Source organism: Pinus tabuliformis, chromosome 8 (genome assembly GCF_031772625.1).
Source record: "Pinus tabuliformis cultivar Carrire ecotype Pingquan chromosome 8, CPIR1, whole genome shotgun sequence".
Lineage (NCBI taxonomy): Eukaryota > Viridiplantae > Streptophyta > Pinopsida > Pinales > Pinaceae > Pinus > Pinus tabuliformis.
The window spans coordinates 679990222-680016355 of NC_142294.1; the positions used below are offsets into that span (position 1 = coordinate 679990222).

The following is a 26134-nucleotide window of genomic DNA, read 5'->3' on the forward strand; positions in this document are numbered from 1 at the left end:
TCATTTTTCATTTTTTTTTTGGAATGATCCGGTGATATATCTAATCAGTCTTTCCCTTTCAAGTTTAATTCTGTGTGGCTTAAAGAACAGGTATTTGAAGTGTTGGTCCGCAATACATGGCTTTCCTCCTCTATTGGTCTGAATGCTTCATGTATGGATTCTGTTTGCTACAAACTAAATCATTTAAAGCATGCGATCAAAAGCTGGATTAGGGGGAAGAAGAAGGCATTGGTTAAGGAATTGATTGCCATGGATAGACAGATTAAGATTCTGACTGACCCTGAGGTGTCAGATATTTTTTCCGAGTGGACTAAGAAGGATCTATTTGCTTTAGATCTGAGGAAACAACAAATTATGAAAATTCAGGAATAGGAATGGCATGTTAAAAGTAGGATGTCTTCGTTTGCAGAGGGGAACAAGAACACCGAATGTTTCCATAGACAAGCGACATATAGAAGAAAACAGAATGCCATATGGTCATTTGTAATGGTGAGGGAAATATAATTTATACACAAAAGGAAATGCAGCAGGAAGGGATACGATTTTTCAGTGAGATATACAGAGCCAGAGAAGGGGTGGATTTTTCAAAGTGGATGGTTAGTGCGGAGGATAAGGGTCTGTTGGGGAGACCGGTAGACAAAGATAGGGTCTTAGGAGTCATAAAAGCCTTGGCCATAGATAAGATCCCAGATCCTGATGGCTGGACTGTGGAGCTCTTCTCACATTTTCAGGATATTATGTTAGAGGATCTTACGGCGATGGAGGAGGAAACTCGTCGTCATTGTATGATTTCAGGTTCGGTGAATGCCACCTTTATTACTCTTATCCCTAAGGTTACACATCGTACATCTTTTGCAGTTTACCGTCCCATTTCTCTGTGTAATACGATTTGTAAAATGATTTCCAAGCTTATTGCAAATAGGATTAAGCCTGTTCTATCTTAAGCATATTACTGAAGAAAAATTTGGATTCTTAGAATAGAGACAGATCCATGACGCGGTTGCAATTTCTCAGGAATGTGTTCATTCTATTAGAACTCGACAGTTAGATGCGTGCCATATGAAGCTAGATCTCATTAAGGCATATGACTATGTTGATTGGGATCTCATTAGGCAGATCCTACCTAAGATTGGGTTTGGTCTCTTGACAGTGGATTGGATCATGGAATGCATTACAACAGTGAATTTCACAGTAATTATTAACGGTATTCCAACAGATTTCTTTAAGGTGACTAGAGGGCTGAGACAGGGTTGTGCCCTGTCTCCTCTGGTGTTCCGGATAGTGATTGATGGTTTAAGCAGAAGGATCTTGGATGCAAGGTCTAGAGGTATCATCTCAGGGTGCAGAATATCGAGGAGAATCATCCTTGCACACCTGTTGTTTGTAGATGATGTCCTTCTGATGGGCAAAGCCTCTACAATGGAATGGCAGGCTTTTCACCAGATCCTGACACATTTTGGTGAAGCATTGGGCCTTATTATGAGTAGAGAGAAGTTTGTTCTGATCTCGAATGATCATGAGGACCCGCAGATGTTGGAGATAGCCAGAATATTTGATGTCCAGTCTATGCAATTGGATGGTGGGTTTAAATATTTGGGTTTCTTCATAAAGCTGAATTGGTATGGAAGCAAGGATTGGGATTGGATTGTTTCGAAATTTGAGAGGAAATTATCTAGCTTGTCACATAGATGGCTGACTTTAGGGGGCAGACTTGTTTTGATCAGATCAGTACTCCAGCTTATCACAATCTATTGGATGCATATATACAAGTTTCCACAAGGGACTATTAATAAAATCAATTCCATTATTTCTAACTTTCTGTGGGCAGGTTCTGGACAATCTAAAAAGATTCATCTAGTTCGCTTTGGGTATCTTTCTCGTCAGGTGAAATTTGGGGGGACAGGATATCATTGATCTGGAATGCTTCAAGAGAGCACTGTTAATCAAGAATTTATGGAGGGCTTTACAAGGTACAGGAATATGACAAAGGATTATCAAGGATAATTATCTTAAAAATAAACAGATGACAGAATGGATCAGAGATGGGGCTCTGGAGAAACAGGTGGCTTCTTTCTCATGGAAAAGTATGATGGAAATTAAACACTAGATTTTTGGCAACCTAAGATGGGAGGCGGGCATGGGGTCAAGGAGGAAGACTGCGGATTTGGGATTTTCGGGATCACTTGCTGCTGAATGGGATGGATACATACTCCAACTTAATTTGGCAGGTATCACTCTATCAACGAAAGCAGATTCGTGACATGGAATGGGAACTTCTGCAAAGGACAGATATTGGTTAAATAGGTATACTTTTTCATTTCTCAGGACTGTAGAGACAATCTGAGCAATTTATGGTTTCAGAAGACAAGGAAATGGAACTTCCACCAAAAATTAAAATGTTTCATTTGGCTGTGGTTCATAATAAGATTCTTACATGGGAAAATATGTACAAGAGAGGTATACATGGTCTGGATAGATGTGTACCTACTACCATGCAGTGGATTGTCAGAAGATGTTGTTCAACTCTTTATTCATTGCCCTTTTTCTGTTTCTGTTTGGATTGAGGTTTTTCAGATGCTCAACATCAGAGCTGAGTGGGATAGGTCTTCTGTGGGTCAATGTCTCCAACAGTGTTTTCGGAAACACAAGGAATACAAAGCTTTGCCTTTTTATGTTATGTGGGGTTTATGGAGGGCAAGAAATGCATGGATATTTGACAACATTGAGCTGGCTGTTAGAGTGACATGTTATAAAATCCCGGCACATTTCTTGGAGATTGGCCCGATTAAAGAGAAGCTGCCTAGCAGAAGGTGCATTCTTAAGGACATATGGGCTTCATTCCCTGTAGGCTTTTTTCGATGGGGAGTCTTCATCAGAAATGTGTGTTAGCGGGATGTATATTGTAATCAGTCCCGGTGTTTTTTATCATTTTAGATGATCCAGTGGTAAGGGTACAGATAACAGAGTGGAGCTCCCTGCTCTGTGGGGAGTCCTTTTCTGTGCCAAGTGGCTTGCCATTGATGAAATAGTCATCTCTGGGGATTCTAAACTGACCATAGACTAGGTTAACATGGCCCGCGTTTTTGAGATTCCTGAGCTCTATAACTGGATGAATAGGTTCAGACTGCTCATCAGGTCATTCTCAAGGATATCTTTCTATCATATTTATCGTGAACAAAACCAGGTCTATCAAAAGAAGGCTGCTGTTCTGTTCCAGGATTGATAGAGTATTCTGCAAATGAAAATGATTTATTCCTGCATTCGGGCATATTCAGATATGATGGATCCATAATAACTCTGTCGTAATGTTATACGTTTTCCCTTTGGAGTAATAACTGGATGAATAGGTTCAGACTGCTGATCAGGTCATTCTCAAGGATATCTTTCTATCATATTTATCGTGAACAAAACCAGGTCTATCAAAAGAAGGCTGCTGTTCTGTTCCAGGATTGATAGAGTATTCTGCAAATGAAAATGATTGTTCCTGCATTCGGGCATATTCAGATATGATGGATCCATAATAACTCTGTCGTAATGTTATATGTTTTCCCTTTGGAGTAGTATGATCCAGATTATCCACAGTATTATGTTCATTATGTTTTCCCTTTTTTGAATGGACTTTACAGGTCTGAAGAGTCAGTACTTTAATGATATGCAACTATATATTTTTGATTTTTGAGGTAGTGACAGCAGTAGGTCTGCAATCAGAGTCTAACAGAACTATAAGTGGATAAGCTGTAGTATTTTTGTTGAGACATGTCTGTGACATAGTTGGAACAGCTGAAAACCTATGTATATGAAACTACTTTTATAATGAAAGCAAGTTGTTTTTTCTTTTTGAAAAAAAAACTTAGCTATGGTTTTTGTTAAGCTTTTGCACATTTTTAGTCTACATTAATAATATTAACTACTTGATGATGTTATGGATTAGGTTAAAGGCCTTTCAAAAGAAGATATTGTTACTCGGAATGATCTAGTGTCCGCTTTAGCAGAGAAGATTGATTCAATTCCAGATGGAACAAACGCAGGCACTGGACGAACTGCAGCATGGAAGACAGCAACTACACGTATGGAAATCAAAATTGACTCATCATCTCCAGGTAGGGGTGGTTTCATTGCCAAATGATGCAGTATTTCCTCAATTTGGAGTTGATGATTTGTTTTCCAAGTTTTGATAAATTGACTAAATACATTATGTTTCTCATAAGAACACCAATAAGAAAACGATTCGATCATTTTGCAACATATCTTTGCATCACGTGCATTGTGTGTTACTAGTTTTTAACAGTTAATCTTGTGCCTCATATTATATAGAAGGTCAATGTTATTTATCAATTTTTCTACTGTTTGCATTTTATGTTATATATAAGGTGGGATGAATACTGAGTTTTATGAGCACACTGAGGAATCTAAGCAGTTCAGACAGGAGTTTGAAATGCGGAGAGCGAAACAGGTAAATGAACGATTTTATCTGTAGAATGTCAATAATTATCATTTCTATTTATTTACAATGTAAATGTTAAACAAAGAAGCTAGTTCAATGACAGTTGTAATAACCTAGTTAAAAGTGATTTGCAAGAAACATAATTATCATCCACTCCATTGGTTATAGTTTCTTTGTATTATTAGTTTGAAAGCAAATACTCCATTGAAATTGTCTTATTAATTGTTCATAAATGTACATAAAATTAGTGTATTTTCACCATAAACCATGTGTAGTGAAGAATATGCTTGCACTAAGGAAGTGTCTTATTAATTGTTCATAAATGTACATAAAGTTAGTGTATTTTCACCATAAACCACGTATAGTGAAGAATATGCTCTCACTAAGGAAGAGTGGACTAACTATTGTGAACAATATTGTAAAAGAAAAAAGAAAAAATTGTAATCCTTTTTTTCTTTAAGTAATTGAACATATGTACAGATAAGATTAATGAGAGCTAGACAAACATGAATAAAGGAGTCCGAGTTCTCACCCCACAAATTACACAATATTGGTGCAGCTTTCACACTGGAAGAGGATTATGCATCAACACACATGCAATCCTGGATATTAGATTACAATACAGACTAAATGGTTCTTTCCACAAAAGTTTTCATCAAAATACTAAAGATTTGGGACCAAACACCCATTTATACAGACCAATGTTTCTAAAACCGGAACCGGTGACTGTACTGGTCCACCTAATGAACCGGTTTACCGACCGGAACCGGTCTAACCGGGACTGGTTTGGTCTAAACGAACCAGTTTTAAAAAAATACATTAAATAATTAATTTTAATGAAACAAAACTATTTTTAAGATGTAAAACCATGATTCCAAGCGAATAGAGACAAAATATGCAAAGTTTGCTCATTTCTATACCATGTAAAGGTGAATATATCAAAATGGCACCGAGTACAATACATATCATTGAAAAAATAGCAAAATACATAAGAAATGAGGCTGTAAATGGCCTATAAAGTCCAAAAACAATGCTGCAAGCTATGAGGCCATTGACCTACTACAGGTCTACAGTGTACACATGATCAATCATCAAGTTCATCACCACTACTAGACACAGGATCATCATCAGGAGCTACATAGGCATCATCTAGTTCAGAGTCTGAGGATGCCTCAGCCTGATCTGCAACCTCAGTATCAATGCCACCAATGACAATAGAAGTGGACCTAATGGAAGCACGAGTTTGTCGACCTGCATGACTAGTGCCTTCCATTGGTTCTTTGCCTTTCCTTGATGCCGCTATTGATCCTAGTTCTGATGCCACCACATAATCTGCATCATCCCTTGCTAAAGCCATGTCGATATCAAAATCAGCCTCAAACATAGGTTCTTCAGTCTCCTCCACCCATTATGATGTTGGATCAATATCGTCCAACACAATGGCATCTAGATCAGGAGTTTTGCTCATCATTTGGAGCTCCGATTGCATTTATTGTTTAGCCCCAAACCATGAAATCCTGAAAACCATTAAGTCTGCTGAATTTTGAGTGAAATCTAAAATTCTAGTTTCTCCATATGAAATCCAATGAGGTCGAAACCACTCTCAAACATCCTGAGTCATTTCATGGTAATGTTAAAAATTTAAGTAAAATGATGAAAATCAAAATTAAAGGAAATGTCACTTTTACTTTAAGAATTTAACATTACCATTAATTGCTAACATTGTCAGGGTTGAAACACCCTTAGTTTCCCCCCAAAACCCCTGAAACAAAGTGAAAAATATGATTTTTTAACTTTACGGTGGGCGTGCCAAAAACCGGCCGGTTTGATACAAACCGGTCGGTTCCGTCCTAAACCGGCCGGTTTTCACCGGTTAGGGCTGAAAAAAGGTGAAATGCCCTATCAAACCGGGTTTTTTGGCGGTTCGGACCGATAGCCTTGCTAACCGGCCGGTTTGACCGGTAACCGGTTTTTGAAAACGGTTTTTAAAACACTGATACAGACACCCATTTATACAGAGTCAAATAATAATTTTCAACATTTAAGCATATCATGAATGTGAAACTCTTGCAGTAAATTGTTTTCTATCGTCAATAATCTAAATGCAACAATTACTAATAGGAATTGATAATTCTAATGATTAAATGTCCTTTATTGATATGTTGTGATACTACTGAACTCCTTGAGAGATTTCTTAGCCTTGGCTTCTAGAAACTCATCATAAAATAGACATGCTTTCTTTTTTAAACAATAACTAGATTTTTATATTACTTTTGATTCAGTTTTTTTTTTGACATTGATTTGCTCTTTCAGAAAGAGCTTTTAACATGTACTCTCTACCTCATCCTTTGAACCTGTGGCTCTTTTTGTTGAAAAGTGTAACTAGGTTTGGTCTTCATAATGACATGTGTAATTATGATTTTATGTAATTAATGTAAAGAAGAGAATAAAATTATTTTTTTGCAATGCTTGATTCATGGGCTTCATGATCAAGGAATTTTATTTTATGGTTAAGGCTCCCATTGTGAGCTTGTAGGATTAGACATCATGTCATAAAGTCTAGACTCTATAGAGTAAATGTCAAAGATGAAAGACCCATTTGGGTATGTAATTTATTGTAAAAGAAAATTTGTGAACCCTCCAAGACCATGTCACAAACCTTACTTGAAGCCTGCCTAAGGAGAATTCTAGAAATGCATGTCGGCCTTGTCACAAGGAAAAGTCAGCTTACTTTGATGGGCAGATCACTATATATAGGGCAACTCAGCCTCACCTTGGAGCAGATTTCCATCAAGTAATCTAAGCTAAGACGTGCAAAAAATACAAAAGAGAAGCCTCATCACCAAGCGAAGGAAAGGGGAAGACAACCGAGCCATTTTCTGATCTGTTTTTGGGTTAATACACTCCACACGTGTGAGGAAGTATTACTATCTATTGCAGGAGAAGCCGAGATATCAGAGTCTCCTTTGGAGGGCGGATCAAGGGAGAAAACAAGTTCATTATCAAGCCGAATTGAAGGAGAAAGGGTATCCATCTACAACGAAAGAATTCAAGAGCCTAAATCTCTCACACGTGCTGCAACTAAGGTTCCTGAGGAGGTCGAAAATTGCAGACCTGATCTAAGAAGCCGAAAGATTGAAGGGTAGCTGAAATTGAAGGAAGACAAGCAGCTGGACTTGTGTTGACTTGGGCAAGAAGAAGAAGCAGTGAAGAAGGGTCTTGTGACTTGGTCTTGGAGAGGTTGTTGTGTCAAGGGTCTTGGTATTGGTATTCGTCAATTGAAGATTCTATAAGAACCCATTTGGGTTTTCCTCTCGAGCTTGGAGAGGTTTTAGCCTTGGCTGATTGCCTACATTTTGTGTCTCTTGTTTCTTTATTGTTTATGCTTTGATAGTTGTTTGATGAAGAACACTATAATTATATTAGCAAAGAAAATAACCTAATCTAAAGAAGTTAAAAGCATTCACAAGCAGTTATCATATCAAGAGAAATCTCCTAATCCTAATCCTATTCTTCCTTGTCTTGATGACAACTTCATAAATGACAAATTGTCTTGAGAAAAATTCAATTCATGAGAAGTATCTAAACTAAAATTGGCATAAACAACAAATGGTTTTAACTTCAAAGTTCCAATGACCCATCCCTTTCATTTTCCCCATGGAGCACCAAAAAGGTATCCAAGAGAAGAAACACCACTAAGAGTGGGATGGATTCTCATTTGTTAAAATTGGCAACCAGGGCAAAACTTCATGTGGGTCATCTTATTCATGGCTGATAATATTTTTATTAGATTTCTCTCGTCGAGAGGTGTAGGATTGATATAAAGATCATCCGATTCCGATTAGTATTCATGGAGATATGAATTTATTTTGATTATGGAATTATTATCAAGCCGACCTACAACTCATGTAGGCTCAGAAGCCCAACAGTCACATCTATTGACCCACCAACGTTGTGTATAAATATAAGAGGACTTTTCCTCATTTGGACTCACTCATCTCATCACATCTCTCTCTCTCTCTACTACGCAGAAATGAGTCTCTTCTCTACTGCGCTGAAATGGGTCTCTCTCTCACACATGTGAAGCTGGAAGCTGTTGAATTTGAAGCTGCAACTGCAGAAGTAAAGATTGACTTGCGTGGCCTAGAAGATCTCCTCTTTGGAACTGCGTTGTAGGTTCATCTGAACCTCCTTTGAAAGCCGCAACTTTTGGTGGTGGAATGAAGTCAATCCGATGAACGATTTGCAAGATATCGACTGCCCTAGTTTGAAGCCGGAAACTGCTGAAACTGAAGCTGCAACTGCAGAAGTAAAGATTGACTTGTGTGGCCTAGAAGATCTCCTCTTTGGAATTGTGCTGTAGGTTCATCTGAACCTCCTCTGAAAGCCGCAACTTTTGGTGGTGGAATGAAGTCAATCCGATGAACGGTTTGCAAGATATCGACTGCCCTAGTTTGAAGTCGGAAACTGCTGAAACTGAAGCTGCAATTGCAGAAGTAAAGATTGACCTGCGTGGCCTAGAAGATCTCCTCTTTGGAACTGCGCTGTAGGTTCATCTGAACCTCCTCTGAAAGCCGCAACTTTTGGTGGTGGAATGAAGTCAATCCGACGAACGGTTGGCAAGATATCGTCTGCCCTAGTTTGATAATGAAGTCGCTAATGCTGATGCTATTGATCTAGGGTTTGCTACTGCTGATATGAATCAGATTTATTGTAATATTTCTCTCTGCTGAATTATTGAAGATAAAAGAAGATTTGATCAAAGGGTTTCCCCACACATTGTGGGGTTTGTCCCTGGCTAGCCGCCACATCTTGTGTCTCTTGTCTTGGCTTGTTTTCTGTCGATCGTTTAATGTTCTATCTGCACTTTACTTTATGTACGTGTGATTGCTAATCTTTGGAATATAATAAGGAAAAGAAGTAAACTGTTATAAGCATAGAACATACCATAACTTAACATGGTATTGGAGCTGAGGTGAAGACAAAGCCCGAGCAAGAGCAAGAACAATCATCGAAGAGAATATTGGCAAGGCTATCCTAAAAGAACTATGGGGTCCTCAACACTCTTTCTTGCTGAAGACAAGCTCCGTGAGAAAGCTGACTATCACGGATGGAAGATGTCTATCGATGTAACCCTTGAGAATCAAGGAGTGTTGGATCATGTGAGAGGCAATATTGTTGAGCCTCCATCAAATGCATCCGCTGCTGCCTGGAACAAATGAAAAAATGGAGAAGTCAAAACAATAGAAGATCATCCGGGACTCTATCGACAAGCACTTGGTGGCCTACATCTCTGAACTGGACACCTCCAAGGAAATCTACGATAGACTGGTGAGTTTATTTAGTGTTAAAGATGCCTTTACTCTTGGGTTTAGTGTTGATTCATTATATCAGGTCGATGGAAGTCCGCTAGGTGTCATGTCTTGTGACACAACTCTTTAGTCCGAACTTTGGCATCGGAGGTTTGCCCACCTTCATTACAAAGCTCTACCCGATGTAAGACAGATGGTAACAGGGATGCCCGAATTCCAAGTAGAGAAAGAAGGTGTATGTCCGGGATGTGCCAAAGGAAAGCTCAAAAAGGGACCATTCCCCTCAAGCCAAAGCAAGACCTCCGATATATTACAATTGGTTTACTCAGGCATACCTGAGGTTGGCATTAAGAGGGAGACTACTACACCACATACTCCTGAGCAGAATGGTGTGGTGGGAAGGAAGAACCACACGATGATGGAAGCTGTCCGGGCCATGCTACATGATCAAAGACTTCCAAAGTTTCTATGGGCTGAAACTACAATCACCGCCGTATATGTACAAAATCGATGCCCTCATCAAGCATTGGGTTCTTAAACTCCTGAAGAAATGTTCACCACCGATCAAAGGGAAGTCGTGATTAGTCATGATGTCACCTTTGACAAAGATATGGCTCTCAGCAAGGTGGACAATCCGCTGACTTTGAGTAGCTCTCAAGAAGTCGACACTAGGGAACCGAAAGAAAAGGATGATGAATCAATGCCTGATGTAGAAGAACCCATGGATTCGATTGATCCTCATCCACATGAGCCTTCCTCTTCTAGGAAGAGGCCTTCATGGCTTAGGGGGATACTTGATGATGCTGAAGGACATGCTGCACCCTGAGGAACCTTCCATCAAAGTAAGAAACTTAACAGGTATCAGGGATACCTGACCATCATGAGCACGATCATACAAAATGAACCTTCATCATTCTCAGATGTCATCAAGCATTAACTATGGAAGGATGCTATGACCATAGAATATGAGTCTATTATGGAGAATGATGTCTGGGAAGTAGTTCCCAGACCCTGGACAAGACAATTGTTACTTCAAAATGGCTTTACAAGATAAAGCATGCAGCAAATGGAAGGATGGAAAAGTATAAGGTTCATTTTGTTGCTCATGGTTTATCCCAGAAGGGAGGTATAGACTATGATATTTGCACCTGTTGCCAGATATACGACCATCCGCTTAATCATAGCCCTTGTGGCTTCACAAGGATGGAACCTACATCAGATGGATGTTAAGACTGCGTTCTTACATGGTTCTATCAAAGAAGAGGTCTATGTGGAGCAACCTGAAGGATTTGAGATTTATGATTAAAAATCTCATGTATGTAGGTTGAAGAAGGCTCTCTATGGGCTGAAGCAAGCACCCCGAGCATGGTATGAGAGGATCGATAGCTACTTGATGAAGCTGGGTTTCACTAGGAGTGAAGCTGATCCTAACCTTTACTTTAAGGTTGAAGATGACAAGCCTCTCATACTGGTGTTGTATGTGGATGACCTCTTTCTAACAGGTGCAAACCCTCTCATTCACAAATGTAAGAGGGAGATGGCTTCTGAATTTGAAATGAAGGACCAAGGACTTGAAGTGTGGCAGAAGCCAAGGGAAATTTTCCTATCTCAAGGAAAATATGTGGTAAATATATTGGAAAGATTCGGTATGATGGACTGCAAGCCTGTGACTACCTCGAGGATCTTAACTTTTAGAAGTTATATGGTAGTGATGTCGGACCAGACTTGGGAAATGCCTCTGAGTTTCAAAAACTCATTCGCATTGATGTTCTTGGTGAACTTCCGTCCGAACATATGTTTTGCAGTTAGCATTGTGAGCTCATATTTGGTTGAGCCTCACTAGATTGATGCCAGGAATCTTCTGAGATGTCTTCAGGACACAATCTCTCATGGATTAAGATACACTGCCGGAGATGTGAGACTACTTGGATATACTGATGTTGATTGGGCAGGCAGTGTGGTGGACCGTAAGAGCACTTTCGGGTACTGTTTCACCTTGGGATCTGCTTCGATATCCTGGATGAACAGGAAGCAGAAGTCGGTGGCTTTGAGCACCGCCGAAGCAGGATATATTGTTGCTAGCATAACCTCGTGTGAGGCAGTCTGGTTGCGAAAGCTCTTCTGTGAGCTGTTTGGATTTACATTGGATACCACTGTGATTCTCTGTAACAACCAGAGGTGGGATTCGATTATTGAGGAATCCCGTATTCGTCAATTGCTCCAGCAGATAGACATCATCTGGGATATGGTAAGTCGATGAGCAAGGAAGCTCCATCACATTAAGATGATGTACAGGTTGATACAACTTGTCAAAGCCTCGAGGAAAGATCTAATCTGTGATTTTCGCAAACGACTTGGAGTCGGCAAGAAACCCTTGTACAAGGGTCCTGCATGTTGCATACATTGAGCTCTGGGAGCTCTGAGGGCTTGAGGTTCCTACTGGAGCAACATATGACCACAGGGTGACTCATCCTCCCTTGGTGGTGCACACTGGAACAAGACCAGTGAGAGTGGTACATACTATGACGCTGACTTCGGGCTGGTTGAGACTGGTCTGGGACCAGTGGTACACTCTCTGAGACTGCGATACTGGTCTGGGACCAGTGGTAGGAGTTGTATCATACTATGACGCTGACTTCGGGTCGGTTCAGACTGGTCTGGGACCAGTGGTACATACTCCGAGACTGACTTCGTGTCAGTGCAGTACTGGTCCGGGACCAGTGAGAGTGGTACATACTATGACGCTGACTTCGGGTCGGTTGAGACTGGTCTGGGACCAGTGGTACACTTTCTGAGACTGTGATACTGGTCTGGGACCAGTGGTAGGAGTTGTACCATACTATGACGCTGACTTCGGGTCGGTTGAGACTGGTCTGGGATCAGTGCAGGGCAGAACAAGACAAAGCAGAACAGGCAGAATAGAGCAGAGCAGGGCAAGGGTCAGGCTGTACAGGGCAATGCATTTGATGGATGAATAGTAATGACCGATAGACAGATTGCAGATGAAGTTCTCCATGGTTGAGAGGGAGTGTTAAAATTGGCAACCAGGGAAAAACTTCATGTGGGTCATCTTATTCATGGCTGATAATATTTTTATTAGATTCCTCTTGTCGAGAGGTGTAGGATTGATATAAAGATCATCCGATTCCGATAAGTATTCATGGAGATATGAATTTATTTTGATTATGGAATTATTATCAAGCCGACCTACAACTCATGTAGGCTCAGAAGCCCAACAGTCGCATCTATTGACCCACCAACGTTGTGTATAAATATAAGAGGACTTTTACTCATTTGGACTCACTCATCTCATCACAGCTCTCTCTCTCTCTCTACTACGCAGAAATGAGTCTCTTCTCTACTGCGCTGAAATGAGTCTCTTTCTCACACATGTGAAGCCGGAAGCTGTTGAATTTGAAGCTGCAACTGCAGAAGTAAAGATTGACTTGCGTGGCCTAGAAGATCTCCTCTTTGGAACTGCGCTGTAGGTTCATCTGAACCTCCTCTGAAAGCCGCAACTTTTGGTGGTGGAATGAAGTCAATTCGATGAACGGTTTGCAAGATATCGACTGCCCTAGTTTGAAGCCGGAAACTGCTGAAACTGAAGCTGCAACTGCAGAAGTAAAGATTGACTTGTGTGGCCTAGAAGATCTCCTCTTTGGAACTGCGCTGTAGGTTCATCTGAACCTCCTCTGAAAGCCACAACTTTTGGTGGTGGAATGAAGTCAATCCGATGAACGGTTTGCAACATATCGACTGCCCTAGTTTGAAGCCGGAAACTGCTGAAACTGAAGCTGCAACTACAGAAGTAAAGATTGACCTGCGTGGCCTAGAATATCTCCTCTTTGGAACTGCGCTGTAGGTTCATTTGAAACTCCTCTGAAAGCCGCAACTTTTGGTGGTGGAATGAAGTCAATCCGAACGGTTTGCAAGATATCGTCTGCCCTAGTTTGATAATGAAGCTGCTAATGCTGATGTTATTGATCTAGGGTTTGCTACTGCTGATATGAATCAGATTTATTGTACTATTTCTCTCTGCTGAATTATTGAAGATAAAAGAAGATTTGATCAAAGGGTTTCCCCACACATTGTGGGGTTTGTCCCTGGCTAGCCGCCACATCTTGTGTCTCTTGTCTTGGCTTGTTTTCTATCGATCGTTTAATGTTCTATCTGCACTTTACTTTATGTACGTGTGATTGCTAATCTTTGGAATATAATAAGGAAAAGAAGTAAACTGTTATAAGCATAGAACATACCATAACTTAACATCATTGATGGTCAATTTGTTATAAAGTTTCAACTTTCAATAGTTTTATCCTTTAGCATGAAAATAGTTGTTAGTGTTTAATCCATGCACACCTACAAGGACTTCACTTCCAGGACCTAGGTTCAAGCAACCATTTGGAAATGGAGAAAATGGAAGGTGAGTTCAAGCAATCCTTTAAATTTGGGGGATGTAGAGAAAATGAGAGGTCACATTTTGTTTGCAGTCTCAGGTTTCAATGTCGCCAACAGTTATCTCATCGACATGGAGATGCCTCAAATTTGGAGGTGCTATGTCGAGTGCTCCAACATATGGTCAGAGGAAATGTAGATCCACCTAAATTATAGTACCAAAGGTATAACAAATTGATAATACAGTTTGTGGGAGGAGAATTGTGTGAGAAGACACAAAGCTACTAGGGTTTCTGAGGACATGTGAGTGGGCACAACCAAAAGAAATGGTCAAGTAGAGCAAAGATACAAGTGGAGGATGAAGAAATGAATTTGCCATTCACTAACAACCACATACAGACATAGTGTGACAGGTTTGACTGTAATAGGTCTAAGCGTGATAGGTCTCAGAAGGAATGCTATGATATCTGAGCGCGAGTAGAAGTCTAAGGAAACACTTACAGTTAGGAATGCTTGGCTCTCATACCATTTCGGGCCATGGAGTAACTCTCGAATTGGGTGATTTTTGCATTGTGAATATACTTATATAAAATTACAAAAGTAACCCTTGGCTTCATCTTTCGAGGTTAGTTCCTATTCTAGCTGTTCATATTTCCCCTATTTACATATTTACAAAATATTCACCAAATCCCCAAGGATTAGGTGTCTAGCAAAGATGGTATGGTTCTTGTGGTTGTTGTTATATCACTAGGGTTTCTATCCTGGTAGAGAACATATAGTGTGGCTAATGCCTTGCATGGTATTGGAGTTTTGTTCTTATAGGATATACGTCTAGGGAAATCATGGAGTTCTTGCATTCCATGGAGGTCTTGTTGCTTGTGATGATGTAGGAGAGAAAGACCTAAAGTTTGAGGACTCAAACCCTAGGATAGAAAAATGTAGATTTGGAGGCTACCACTAGAGTTGTCTTAGTATGGACTTGTGCGATGCAAGATGGCAAGGGTTTGCAAGTGCTAAGAAAGCCAACCATGCTAGTGTGGAGAGCTTGTGTGATGCAATCTTGTTGTTGAAGCCAATGAAGACTTTCTGGTGTGGATGCATGTTGGAGATCATTGGTGGTAGCTAGGGTTTTCATGATTCCCCTAGTTAGGGTTTTGGATAATATGAAAGATTGTACCAGCTTTGTGATAAATCTGTGGTATGTATGTGTACTGCATTCTTATACATATATGGAATCTCTGGTGGTCCAATACTTGTGTAATTGCAGTCCCTTGGATCACAACTCAAACAAAAAGCAGTTCAGCTAAAATCAACAGCTTTTCATAGGTTCAATTAACCCCTCATAGAGATAAAATGTAGTTCAACTTCTTCTAGATCCTTGTACTTCCTTAGGCATTGATTACTTCAATAATTGGAGCTTCTTGGGCATTGCAGCAACCGAAATCATTCACTGCAAACTTCCTTTCACAATTAGATGCTTTGGAGGTCTTGATGCTTCTGACGATGCAGGAGTGGAAGACCTAGGGTTTGAGGATTCAAAACCCTAGGATGGACATGCAGATTAGTTGTCTTGGTATGTACTTGTGTGATGCAAGATGGCCAGGGTTTGCGAACACTAAGGAAGACAACCATGCTAGTGTGGAGAGCTTGTGTGATGCAAGCTTGTTCAAGCCGACAAGGAATTTATGATGTTGATGCTTGCTTGTTGGAGATCGTTCATGGTGGCTAGGGTTTTCACAATTTCCCTAGTTAGGGTCTTTGACAATTTGAAAGATTGTACCAGCTTTGTGGTAAAGCTGTGTTATGTATGTGTACTGAATACTTATACATATATATGGAGTTTCCAGTGGTCCAATATTTGTGTGATTGCAGTCTCTTGGTCTGCAACTCAAACAAAAACAGTGCAGCTAAAATTAGCAACCTTTCACAGGTTCAATTAGGCCTTTACCGGGATAAATGTAGTTCAACCTCTTCCAGATCCCTGTACCTTTCTGAGGCATTGGTTGCTGCAATCACTGGACCTTGTTGGGCATCATACCCACTGAAATCATCCATTGTCAACTTCCTTTCACACTTAGATACTTTCCTCCATTCATTAGACAGAAGAATTTCAGCAATACAACTCTGATATGGTGTTCATTTTTTTAGTTTATATATATATATATATATATATATATTAATTTATTTTAAATTTATGATAGTATATCCGCACTCAATGATTTTACCCTACAACTGAAACTGAAAGCATTAAGAAATGCCAATCAAAACTTCAGCTTTTCAAATACTAGATTATAGATCAGGAGGACAAGTGATGGATTGTAGATCTGAGAAATATTAAATTTGCTAAATCAAACTAGTGAGCTAGAAATGCATAGCAGCAATCGCATAACTTGTCGTTAACTGTGAAGGAATTATTACAATGACTACTTGTTTGTTGATGAACCCTCCATCGCTTCTTGTAGATTAAGAGATAGGTCCATGCATTCAAAATTTCTCAGACTAGAAATTGTAGCTCCTCAAATAATGCTGCTCATCATGCACCAAAAATAGGTAGACACAGGACAGGAAGCCAAGCATGTTCGTCGATGTAGTAGCCACATGCCAACACATGCCAAACACACTTCTGTATGTTACTCTTTAGGAGATGATTTGCAGATTGATTCTGCCCTTTAATGTATGGTTGAATTGTGGTAATCTTCAATTAAATTCTCAGAATGCATGTCTTCTGAAGCAACACTCTAAACCTCATATTATGATTTGTGACTATACTTGTGGGAACTCCATTTTAATGACATTGTTTTTCCGATTGTAACTTAATTCTTCTGTTATGTGAAGTATACATTGTATTTGTTGTCATCGTGTCAAATTTGCTTCTCCATGCATGGCCACCAATACTACAGTATGCTGGTTGATCTGTACGTTACAAATATCTATTGAAAACTATTTATGACAATGCCCTCTCCAATTGGTAATTGGTAAATGTTGCAATCATTCAGTTTGTCCAACATAACTGGCTTTTCAGCTGTTTTTTGATCTAACAAGCCATATTCATTTTCGTTGTCTTCCACACATTAACTGTGATTAAAAACATGGTGCCATCTTGCCATTTACTAATGATATATAGTCTCTTATAAGATATGTAGCCTATTGTAAATAGCTTATATTCTCCATTGCATTCTATGGAGGGGGCCCTTTGTAAATTTTTCTAGCCTAGATTACTGCTGTGCTAATGAACAAAATTTATTTAACACCAGAAATTAGATACAATGAACAGTGCGTTGGCCACACAATAGCTGAAAAATGAACAGTGGAAGAAATAAAACACATACACAAGCATTTATTCTTCTAATCATCTTTTGTTAAAATGTGCAACTAGGGCCAAATTCCACTTTGGGCAGCTCATTGACCTAAGATGATGTTTGGACAAATTTCCTCTTTTTGAGAGGACCAAAATTGACCCTGGAAGCACTGAATTCGGACAAGAAGAAATATGTTTTTGATATCAAGCCCACAACTGCACATTTGGTTAAGGTTGGCTTGGGGTCAATTAGACAAATTGAACCCCCTCCATCAGATATAAATAGAGACCCTCAACCTCATTTGGCACATCAACAACACATCATTTCTTCTCTCTCCTTCATTGATTGGTTTGTACAGATCTGAGGCAGCCTATTCTTCTTCACACGTGCGAGGGTTTGGAGGCATCTTTGACTTTCTGTGTTGACTTTTTGCAGCAGGACAGTTTGACTTTGGTTTGACCGAGTTTCTCTCCTTGGTTTGACTCACTTTGACCAGCAAAAGTTTGATCTTGGAAGGTCTGGTTGCTTGGCACAGAAATTGAGGAAATATGGGTACTTTGACCAGCATTGACTTCATGGTTGACTGCTGTTTTGACCGGAGAAAATTACAGCAGACTTTCTCTTGCCTTTGACCAAGTTTGATTGGACTTTGGAGGACTGTTTTGGGCTAATTTTAACCAGCATTGGAGGCTGAGTTTGACTGACTTTGACCAAGCTCAAGAGGAGCTGTTTGACTGCTGCATTGACCGTTGACTGCTGACTGGTTAGGGCATGTTGATTGCTGTTGACTTTTCAGAATTGCAGACTTTTCCTCATGATCAGATTTGACTTTGGATATTGGTTTGGATTCTTTACAAAAGTCAAGTCACATTGACTTTGAATTTCATCATTGTACTCTATTGGATATTATCTCTTTGCTGAACATTTGATATTTGATAATAAGAAGGATTGATTAAGGGTTTTCCCCCTCCGGGAGTTTTTCCCTGGCTTGAGCCAAATATCTGTGTTCTTGTCTTGACTTGTCTTCATTTTTATTGTTTATGTTCTATATATAGTTACTGTCAATTTGAATTAATGGTTTATGCGATTGCTATTGGAAATTAAGTGGAATTTTCATTGGGCTAATAAAAGGACATTGAAGTATTCGCTGCAAGCTAAGTCACCTGACACTGGGATTCGGGATTCGGGGATTCGAGTGTCGGATTTGGACACGTTGACCCCCCGGAACAGGGCACGTAGGATTCGTTATATATTATTTTATTAAAAATATATATATATATATATATATATATATATATATATATATATATTAAAAATTAGATATTTCTTACACAAATTCTAATTAATGATACAAATTCATTGATTTCAAACATAGATCTTCATCTATAGCATGCATAGTACATACAAAATTCAAATACATGTCAGTGGTCACATAAATCATGATTCATAATTCATAATTCATAAATGAAAGACAACTTACAACTACAACTACAAGATAGTAAGATAAAGACACTGACAACTGTAGTTTTCTCATTAAGTCATCAAATCGAAATGTGGTACATAGGTAGTGTTGGTGCAATGCCAATGGCAAATAGAAATAGAAAATACAAAACAACTACAGGGCATCATCAGAATTAACATCAATGTCCTCATCATCATGGTCACCACTGCTCTCCTCTGCATCCTCCTCCTCCCATGTATCCATAGTCGCCTCTGCATCTGCTGGTGTGGAGGATGACCCCTCAAAAATATCACTGTCATCAAATCTAACAGGCTCTAGCACTGGATCATTGAGATCCATGTTGGCCAATGCCAACTCAACACTGCTGTCTAGACCCATATCATCAGGAAAGACATCCCACATCTTTGTCTTTCCCCTCAACCACTCTTCTCTTTGCCTGTAAATAAGATGAAGGTTGGTGTGCACATACACCATTGTCTTTGCCCTGGACTGCTCAAGCCTGCTCTTGTTCACACTATGCAAATTCCCATATGTGCTCCAATTCCTCTTGCAACAAGAGGATGAAGTCACTTGAGAGAGGAACCTCATGGCTAACTGTTGAAGAGGAGGGCTTATTGCCTCATGATTTTCCCACCAAGAATAGGGCTTCTTAGCCCCCCTGTCCCTAATCAAATCATATCTTGCAAATCGACCAGTGACAGTGGAAAACTCTGCAAAGGCATCCTCCACCTCATCAAGCAATGCACTATCCTGAAAAACCCGCCTGAATGCCTCTTTCCTCCCCTGTGAGATTTCACCATCCATGTGAGGAGGGAATCTGCGGGAAGGTCCACCATTCAGCCACTCATGGCTGTAGTATTTTGGGTTCAATGAGTGAGCCAAACAATGTAAAGGTGTGCAATTCTTGTCCCATTGCTGACAAGAATATCTTGTATAGTATCACAGAAGGCCTCTGATGATGTCTCATACTCAGGGCACTCACTCTGTAGAATAATGCTCCTCACAAACTCAATCATGGAATCCCATCCCTCATAAACCTCTCCTAGGATGGGTTTGTCTATCTCTGCAAATCGAAGCAAAGAAATGATAGGGTCCATGATTTGAATAATTAGATCTACCCTCTCCCACCAAGCATCATCTAGCACTGTGTCCTTCACTCTTTTAGAGGCTACCTGATCTGTCTTTCTCCAAAAAGACCAAAACTCAGAAATAACCATGGACCCAAGAGCGGTTTTCACCTCCCTTAACCTCTTCAACATCATGAATGAAGAGGCAAACCATGTATCAACAATCTTCAACAATGATAGATTGGTGTATTCCTTGTAGATAGTGAGGGCATTTGTATGATTTTGCACAAAGTTATGGATATGTCGTGCATCCTCAATAATGTTACCAATCCAAAGCACATCAGAAGTAATGGATTTCAGTGCTAAGTTCAATGAATGGACAATGCAAGGTGTCCAAAACACTTGTGGATATTTAGCTTCCACAATTATGCCAGCAGCCTTGCAAACATGTGCATTATCTGTAATGATTTGCACAAGAATCAACACCTACATCTTCAATAACTTTATTAAATAACTCACCAATAAATTCTGCATCCTTGTATTCTCCAAGTGTATCCACTGCTTTCAAGAAAACTGGACCATTCAAGGAAGACACCATGAAGTTGATGATTGGGTGTCGTGCTGGATCTGTCCATCCATCAGAAACAATGCTAACCCCAGATGTTGGCCATGATGCTACAATAGGCTCAAGCATTTTTTGCACCTCTTTTTTTGCCTTCGTCAACAATGTGGTTCTAAGCTTCTCTGAACCAGGAGGCACATACCATGATGGAGACCCATGAGTTAGAGCTCGACACATCTCAATAAATAAAGGTGAGCGTGCAACATTAAATGATATGAAGTTTTGATAGAAAAAGAAGGCAATGGTGAGATCAAGCTCTTCCCGTTTCTCTTTTTGAAAAATCTTGTCCATTGGACCAAGTGTAATTGCTCTTCTTTTTGCTGCTTGTCCCCCAATAGAACTCTCAAATGGAAATTTGGTGGTGCCTTTCCTCAAAAATGGAAGGGGGTCTTCATTCTTGGTTTTTCTTGATTTTGCAGCCACATTTTCCATACCAACAGTGGACTCCTTTTCCATTTCTTTCCTCTTTTGTAAAGGAACAACTTTACAAGCTCCAATTCCACAACCCGGTAAAGCCAACAAATGGCCTTTCACACGGAAATATGTGCTTTTGAAAGCAATGTGACAAAAGTTGCATCTCCATTGCACATTGCCTCCTCCCTTCCCCTTGGTGCTTGTCCCATCCTCTCTTGTGACATATTTCCACAAGGGATATTTCTCAATGTTGTCTTTAGGTCCTCCTCTTCCCTCAACATTACTTGCAGCAGACTCTGATGATATTGGGGGAGGAGGGGCATCTCTAATGGAGACATTCTTCCCCTTCCTTTGCCCCATAACTGCTGCCTTTGATTGAGCCATGAATACTGTAAAAAAAATGAACAAAACATGCACAAATTTGTAAAAAATAAAATCATATACAAACTGCTGTAATAGAATAAGAAATACAAAAAATGGAGCTAAAATGCACTTATCTGGTGCTTGAATCTCCTTGCCGAATGCTCTACTCCCTTATCTCCTTGCTCCAAACCCTTAGCTCCTTGCCCACAACTCAAACTATGCAAAAGTGAATGAGAAATAAGGTGAAAACAAAAAAGAACAGCGCGTTTTTAAGTCTGCGGAAGGCATATTTAGGGGATTCGAATCCCAGAATCGGGATTCGATGTGTCCGTATAGGATTCGTACGAATCCTGTACGGACACGTTGAATCCTGTTCTAGGATTCAAATTCCTAGCAAATTGTATCCGGTTCGCAAGATATGAATCCCATATGGACACGTCGAATCCTGTTCTAGGATTCAAATTCCTAGCAAATCGTATTCGGTTCGCAGGATTCGGATTTGCAGAGGGGTTTGGACGAATCCGGTTACTTAGGTTGCAAGCATAAAACATACTATTGTTTTCTAAAATTCATGGTATCAAAGCTTAGGTGAGGACAAGCCCAAGCAGGAGAAAAAGCCATCACAGATATTTGTTGACAAGGACTAGTCTCCGTGGCTACTACTTCATATTTCAAGTCTGAGGATAAACTCAATGACAAGTCAGATTATCATGCCTGAAAGATGACGTTTGATTTGATTGTGAAAATTTCATTACTGAAATTTTATTTCAGCATCTGGAATTAATTCTTCTAACTGTAAATTAATTTAGTAGTTTGTTGCTACGACAACAACGAATTAATCACACTGCAATCTTCACAAAAATAAATAATGCGGAAGATAAGTTGGAAACTGATAGAGTATTGACACATACACACAAAAATATAACACCGTTGTTTTTGGACAAAAGTCCCCAAAAAAGCTCAATGTGAGAAAGCTAGTGCAACAACTAAAGGTTTATATTATTAAGCAGCAGTGAGAAAATTTTTAGTACAATAAATATCACCAAACTGGTGAATCCATCTAAGAGAAATACTGGCAAAAATTTACAAAGGGATTTTACCCTCTCTTCGAGCAATCTCGACAATATCTGACCTTTGAAAAGCTAGCAATACAAGTGGTCTACGCAAGCCTTGTGTCACCCTAGCGCTTCTTGCCACATGCACTGCTTGAAACAACTGCTAATCTAGCAGTCCTGCATGCTTTTGACTGGGAAAATGCTTCTCTGGCCCTTTGGGAAATCTTCTCGACCTCTGGAACTGAAAACGTCTTCCTCTTCAGCTAAATCGAACTGCTCACTTGAGGCTCTATGTTGCCTCTGCGCAGCCTCTTGGAGAAATTTTTCAGCCTCCTCTTTCTGACTCTCTGGAACTAGAAAGCTTCCTCCGGACTCACTATCTCTGCACCTCTTTGTTTCTGCTTCTCTTTTCTGGCCCGAACTCTTCTTGCAGAACGCTGCTGCTCTCTGGAAAAATTGAACTGCCCAAGGAAATCGATCTCAAGTATGTTCTTATAATCTCTAGTTGGGACTCCAACAACGAAGATTAAAACTTAATCAATGGTTGAGATCATTTCCAAGTGGATCCGTGTGAGTTTCTAGAGAAATCTCACCTTCCTCAATTAATTCTTGTTAATTAATCATTTTCCCTAAGTTATACTTAGGAAAAATTTAATTACTAATTAATTAACTTAATTAAGGCATTTCTAGGTGGATTTTCCTAAAGCATTTTCTGGGTTTTGGAGTCCTAGTGTTTCTTAGCCTCTTTGACAACTGTTGATATTATAACACCATCCGATGCTATAAAAACTAACATTGAATAACATTGAACTTGGAGGAACATGAAGTATGGAGCCTCCTTCAAATGCACCTGTTGCTGCTAGAACAACGTATAGAAAAGTTGAGGGCAAAGCTAAGAAAATTTTGATTGACTCCATTCAAAAGCATTTGGTTGCCTATATTTATGATTTGGGAACCTCTAAGGAAATGTATGATAATTTGGTTGGGATGTTCAAAGTGAACAATGCAAATCAAATCCTCTTTCTCAAAAACAAGCTAAAGGATATCAAAATGGATAAAGGGGAGTCCATCCAATCCTATTGTATGAGAATAATTCAAGTCAAGAATGACTTGCTATCTATTGGAGAAGTTACTACTAATAGGGAAATCACTCTCATTTCTCTTGGAGATCTTTCAAGACCACGAGATACATTTGTCACCACCATTCTCAATAATGATAAGATACATTGTTTTGATGACCTTCTGGCTAGATGCACTCTAGAGGAAACAAGGATGATGGAGAGAGATAAGTCCTACAATGGAAATGAACCTACTGCTTTCTCTGCACATGCTAAAAGAAGAAATGATGCTGGTCCATTTAATTCAAGGAGGCAGGGTCAAGGATCTAAGAAGGGATTCAAAGGAAGAGGCAAAGGAAGATGCTACAATTGCAACAAGTTCAACCACTATGTTAGAGTGTCCTCATAAGAAAAATCCTCCAAGGGATGACAACAACAACAACAATTACAAAAGCAATAACAATCAAAGAAACAACAGGTATAACAATAAAGGAAAAAGGAATGCTCCCGCTGCCCGAGAAGGAAATAATTGACTTTTCGAGAGGACAAGAAATGCTAGGTATGATGAAAATAATGTTGTAGAAAACACGACGAGTTCAATCTAATTTTTGTTCTATCTACCGCCTCTCCTCTGGATACTTTGGATCATTGGTTAATTGATAGTGGAGCCTCAAGGCATTTCACTGGATATAAGGAGGCCCTCTCAAATTTAGTTGAGAAGAAAACTAATCTAAAGATTATTCTTGGAGATAATGCCACCTACCCTGTGAAAGGGATAGGAACTGTTACTCTTCACTTGAATTATGGTCAAACCATACATCTTCAGGAAGTCTTGTATGTGCCTAATTTGAAGAAGAATTTGGTGTCTATTTCTGCGATGGAAGACAAAGGCTTCAAGGTAGCTTTCATTGATGGAAAGGTACGTGTATGGCATAGAAACTTCAAAGATGCTTTTACTCTTGGATTTAGGGTTGATGGTCTTTATCAAGTTGGTGGAAGTCCTTTGGGAGCATTGACAAGTGATACTTCTATTCAATGTGAGCTATGGCACCGGAGATTTGCCAACTTAAATTACAAAGCCTTACTGGGGGTAAGGAAGATGGTCACAAGGATGCCCAAGTCTCATATGAACCACGAAGGAGTCTGTCAAGTTTGTGCAACTGGGAAACATACAAAGGGACCATTACCTTCTAGTGAAAGCAAGAGACTAATATTCTTCAATTGATCCATTCTGACCTGTCTAGTGCCTTGCCTGTAACTTCATTAGGAGGATACACATACTATGCAATCTTTGTGGATGACTTCTCATGCAAAACATGGATTTATTTCTTGAAGAGGAAGGATGAAGTGTTCAAGTGGTTCTGTTCTTTCAAAGCGTTGGTGGAGAATCAAATAGGAAAGAAGATCAAGACGTTGAGGACTGACAATGGAACCGAATATGAATCCAATGAATTCAATGAATTTTGCAGAGGTCGGCATTAAGAGGGAGACAACTGTTCCATACACTCCAGAGCAAAATGGTGTTGTTGAAAGAAAGAATTGAACTATTATGGAAGCCACCCGTGCCATGATATATGATCAAGGACTACCAAAATTCTTGTGGGAGAAGCTGCTAACACTGCTGTATATGTTCAAAATAGGAGCCCTCATCAAGCCTTGGATTTCAAGACACCTGAGGAAGTCTTCACTGGTAAGAAGCTTGATGTTTCTCATTTTAGAATCTTTGGTTGTCCTGTGTATTTTCATGTGCCTAAAGAGAAAAGGAATAAGTTGGAAGCTTATGGGAAGAAAAGTGTATTCGTTGGATACAGTGAAAATTCAAAGGCATATAGAATTTATGTACCTGGCCAAAAAGATGTAGAAGTAAGTGGAGATGTTACCTTTGATGAAGACGCTACCCTCGGGAAAGCCATAGATCTCCCCATCTCAAGGAAGGTTGGTGCTGTTGAAAAACAAGAAGAACCTTCGATCCCTTTACCTCAAAGAAAATACCACTATGGCTCAAGGATACACTTCAAGATGCTGAAAATCATGCTGCTCCAAGAGGAACATTTCGGGAAAGTAAGAAGCCTAACAAGTAGCAAGGGTACTTGGCTGCCATGAGTACTATCATTCAATTTGAACCTTGCACTTTTGAAGAAGCTGTAAAGCACCAAGTATGAAAAGATGCGATGGTTGAGGAGTATGAGTCAATCATGAAGAATGATGTCTAGGAAGTGGTGCCTAGACCCAAGGACAAGTCCGGTGTTACCTCAAAATTGATCTACAAAATTAAACATGGAGCTAATGGAAGTGCTTAAAAATATAAGGCAAGGCTCATGGCTCGTGGTTTCTCTCAAAAGGAAGGAGTGGACTATGATGAAATATTTGCACTAGTTGCTTGAGATACCACTATTTGATCAATAAGTTCTCTTGTTGCCGTTGCTCGATATACCACTATCTGAAACATAATTGCTCTTGCAGCCAATCAATGATGGAGCCTACATCAAATGAATGTCAAGACTGCTTTCCTGCATGACTCACTTAAGGAGGAAGTCTACTTGGAACAACCTCAGGGGTTTGAAGTACAAGATAGAAGGACACATGTATGCAGGTTGAAGAAAGCCCTCTATGGGTTAAAGCAAGCCCCTAGGGCTTGGTATG

General features: G+C 39.7%; 1 protein-coding gene across 2 annotated transcripts in view; it reads left to right on the plus strand.

Moving 5' to 3' along the window:
• LOC149237414 (syntaxin-71-like) overlaps positions 1 to 26134 on the plus strand; it is a 91742-nt gene that overhangs the window by 21351 nt on the left and 44257 nt on the right. For both annotated transcript variants that reach the window (XM_089372648.1, XM_089372649.1), the window contains exons 3-4: positions 3932 to 4100; positions 4371 to 4453. In XM_089372648.1, the coding sequence (XP_089228774.1) occupies positions 3932 to 4100; positions 4371 to 4453 (252 nt within the window). The remainder of the gene's footprint in view (positions 1 to 3931; positions 4101 to 4370; positions 4454 to 26134) is intronic.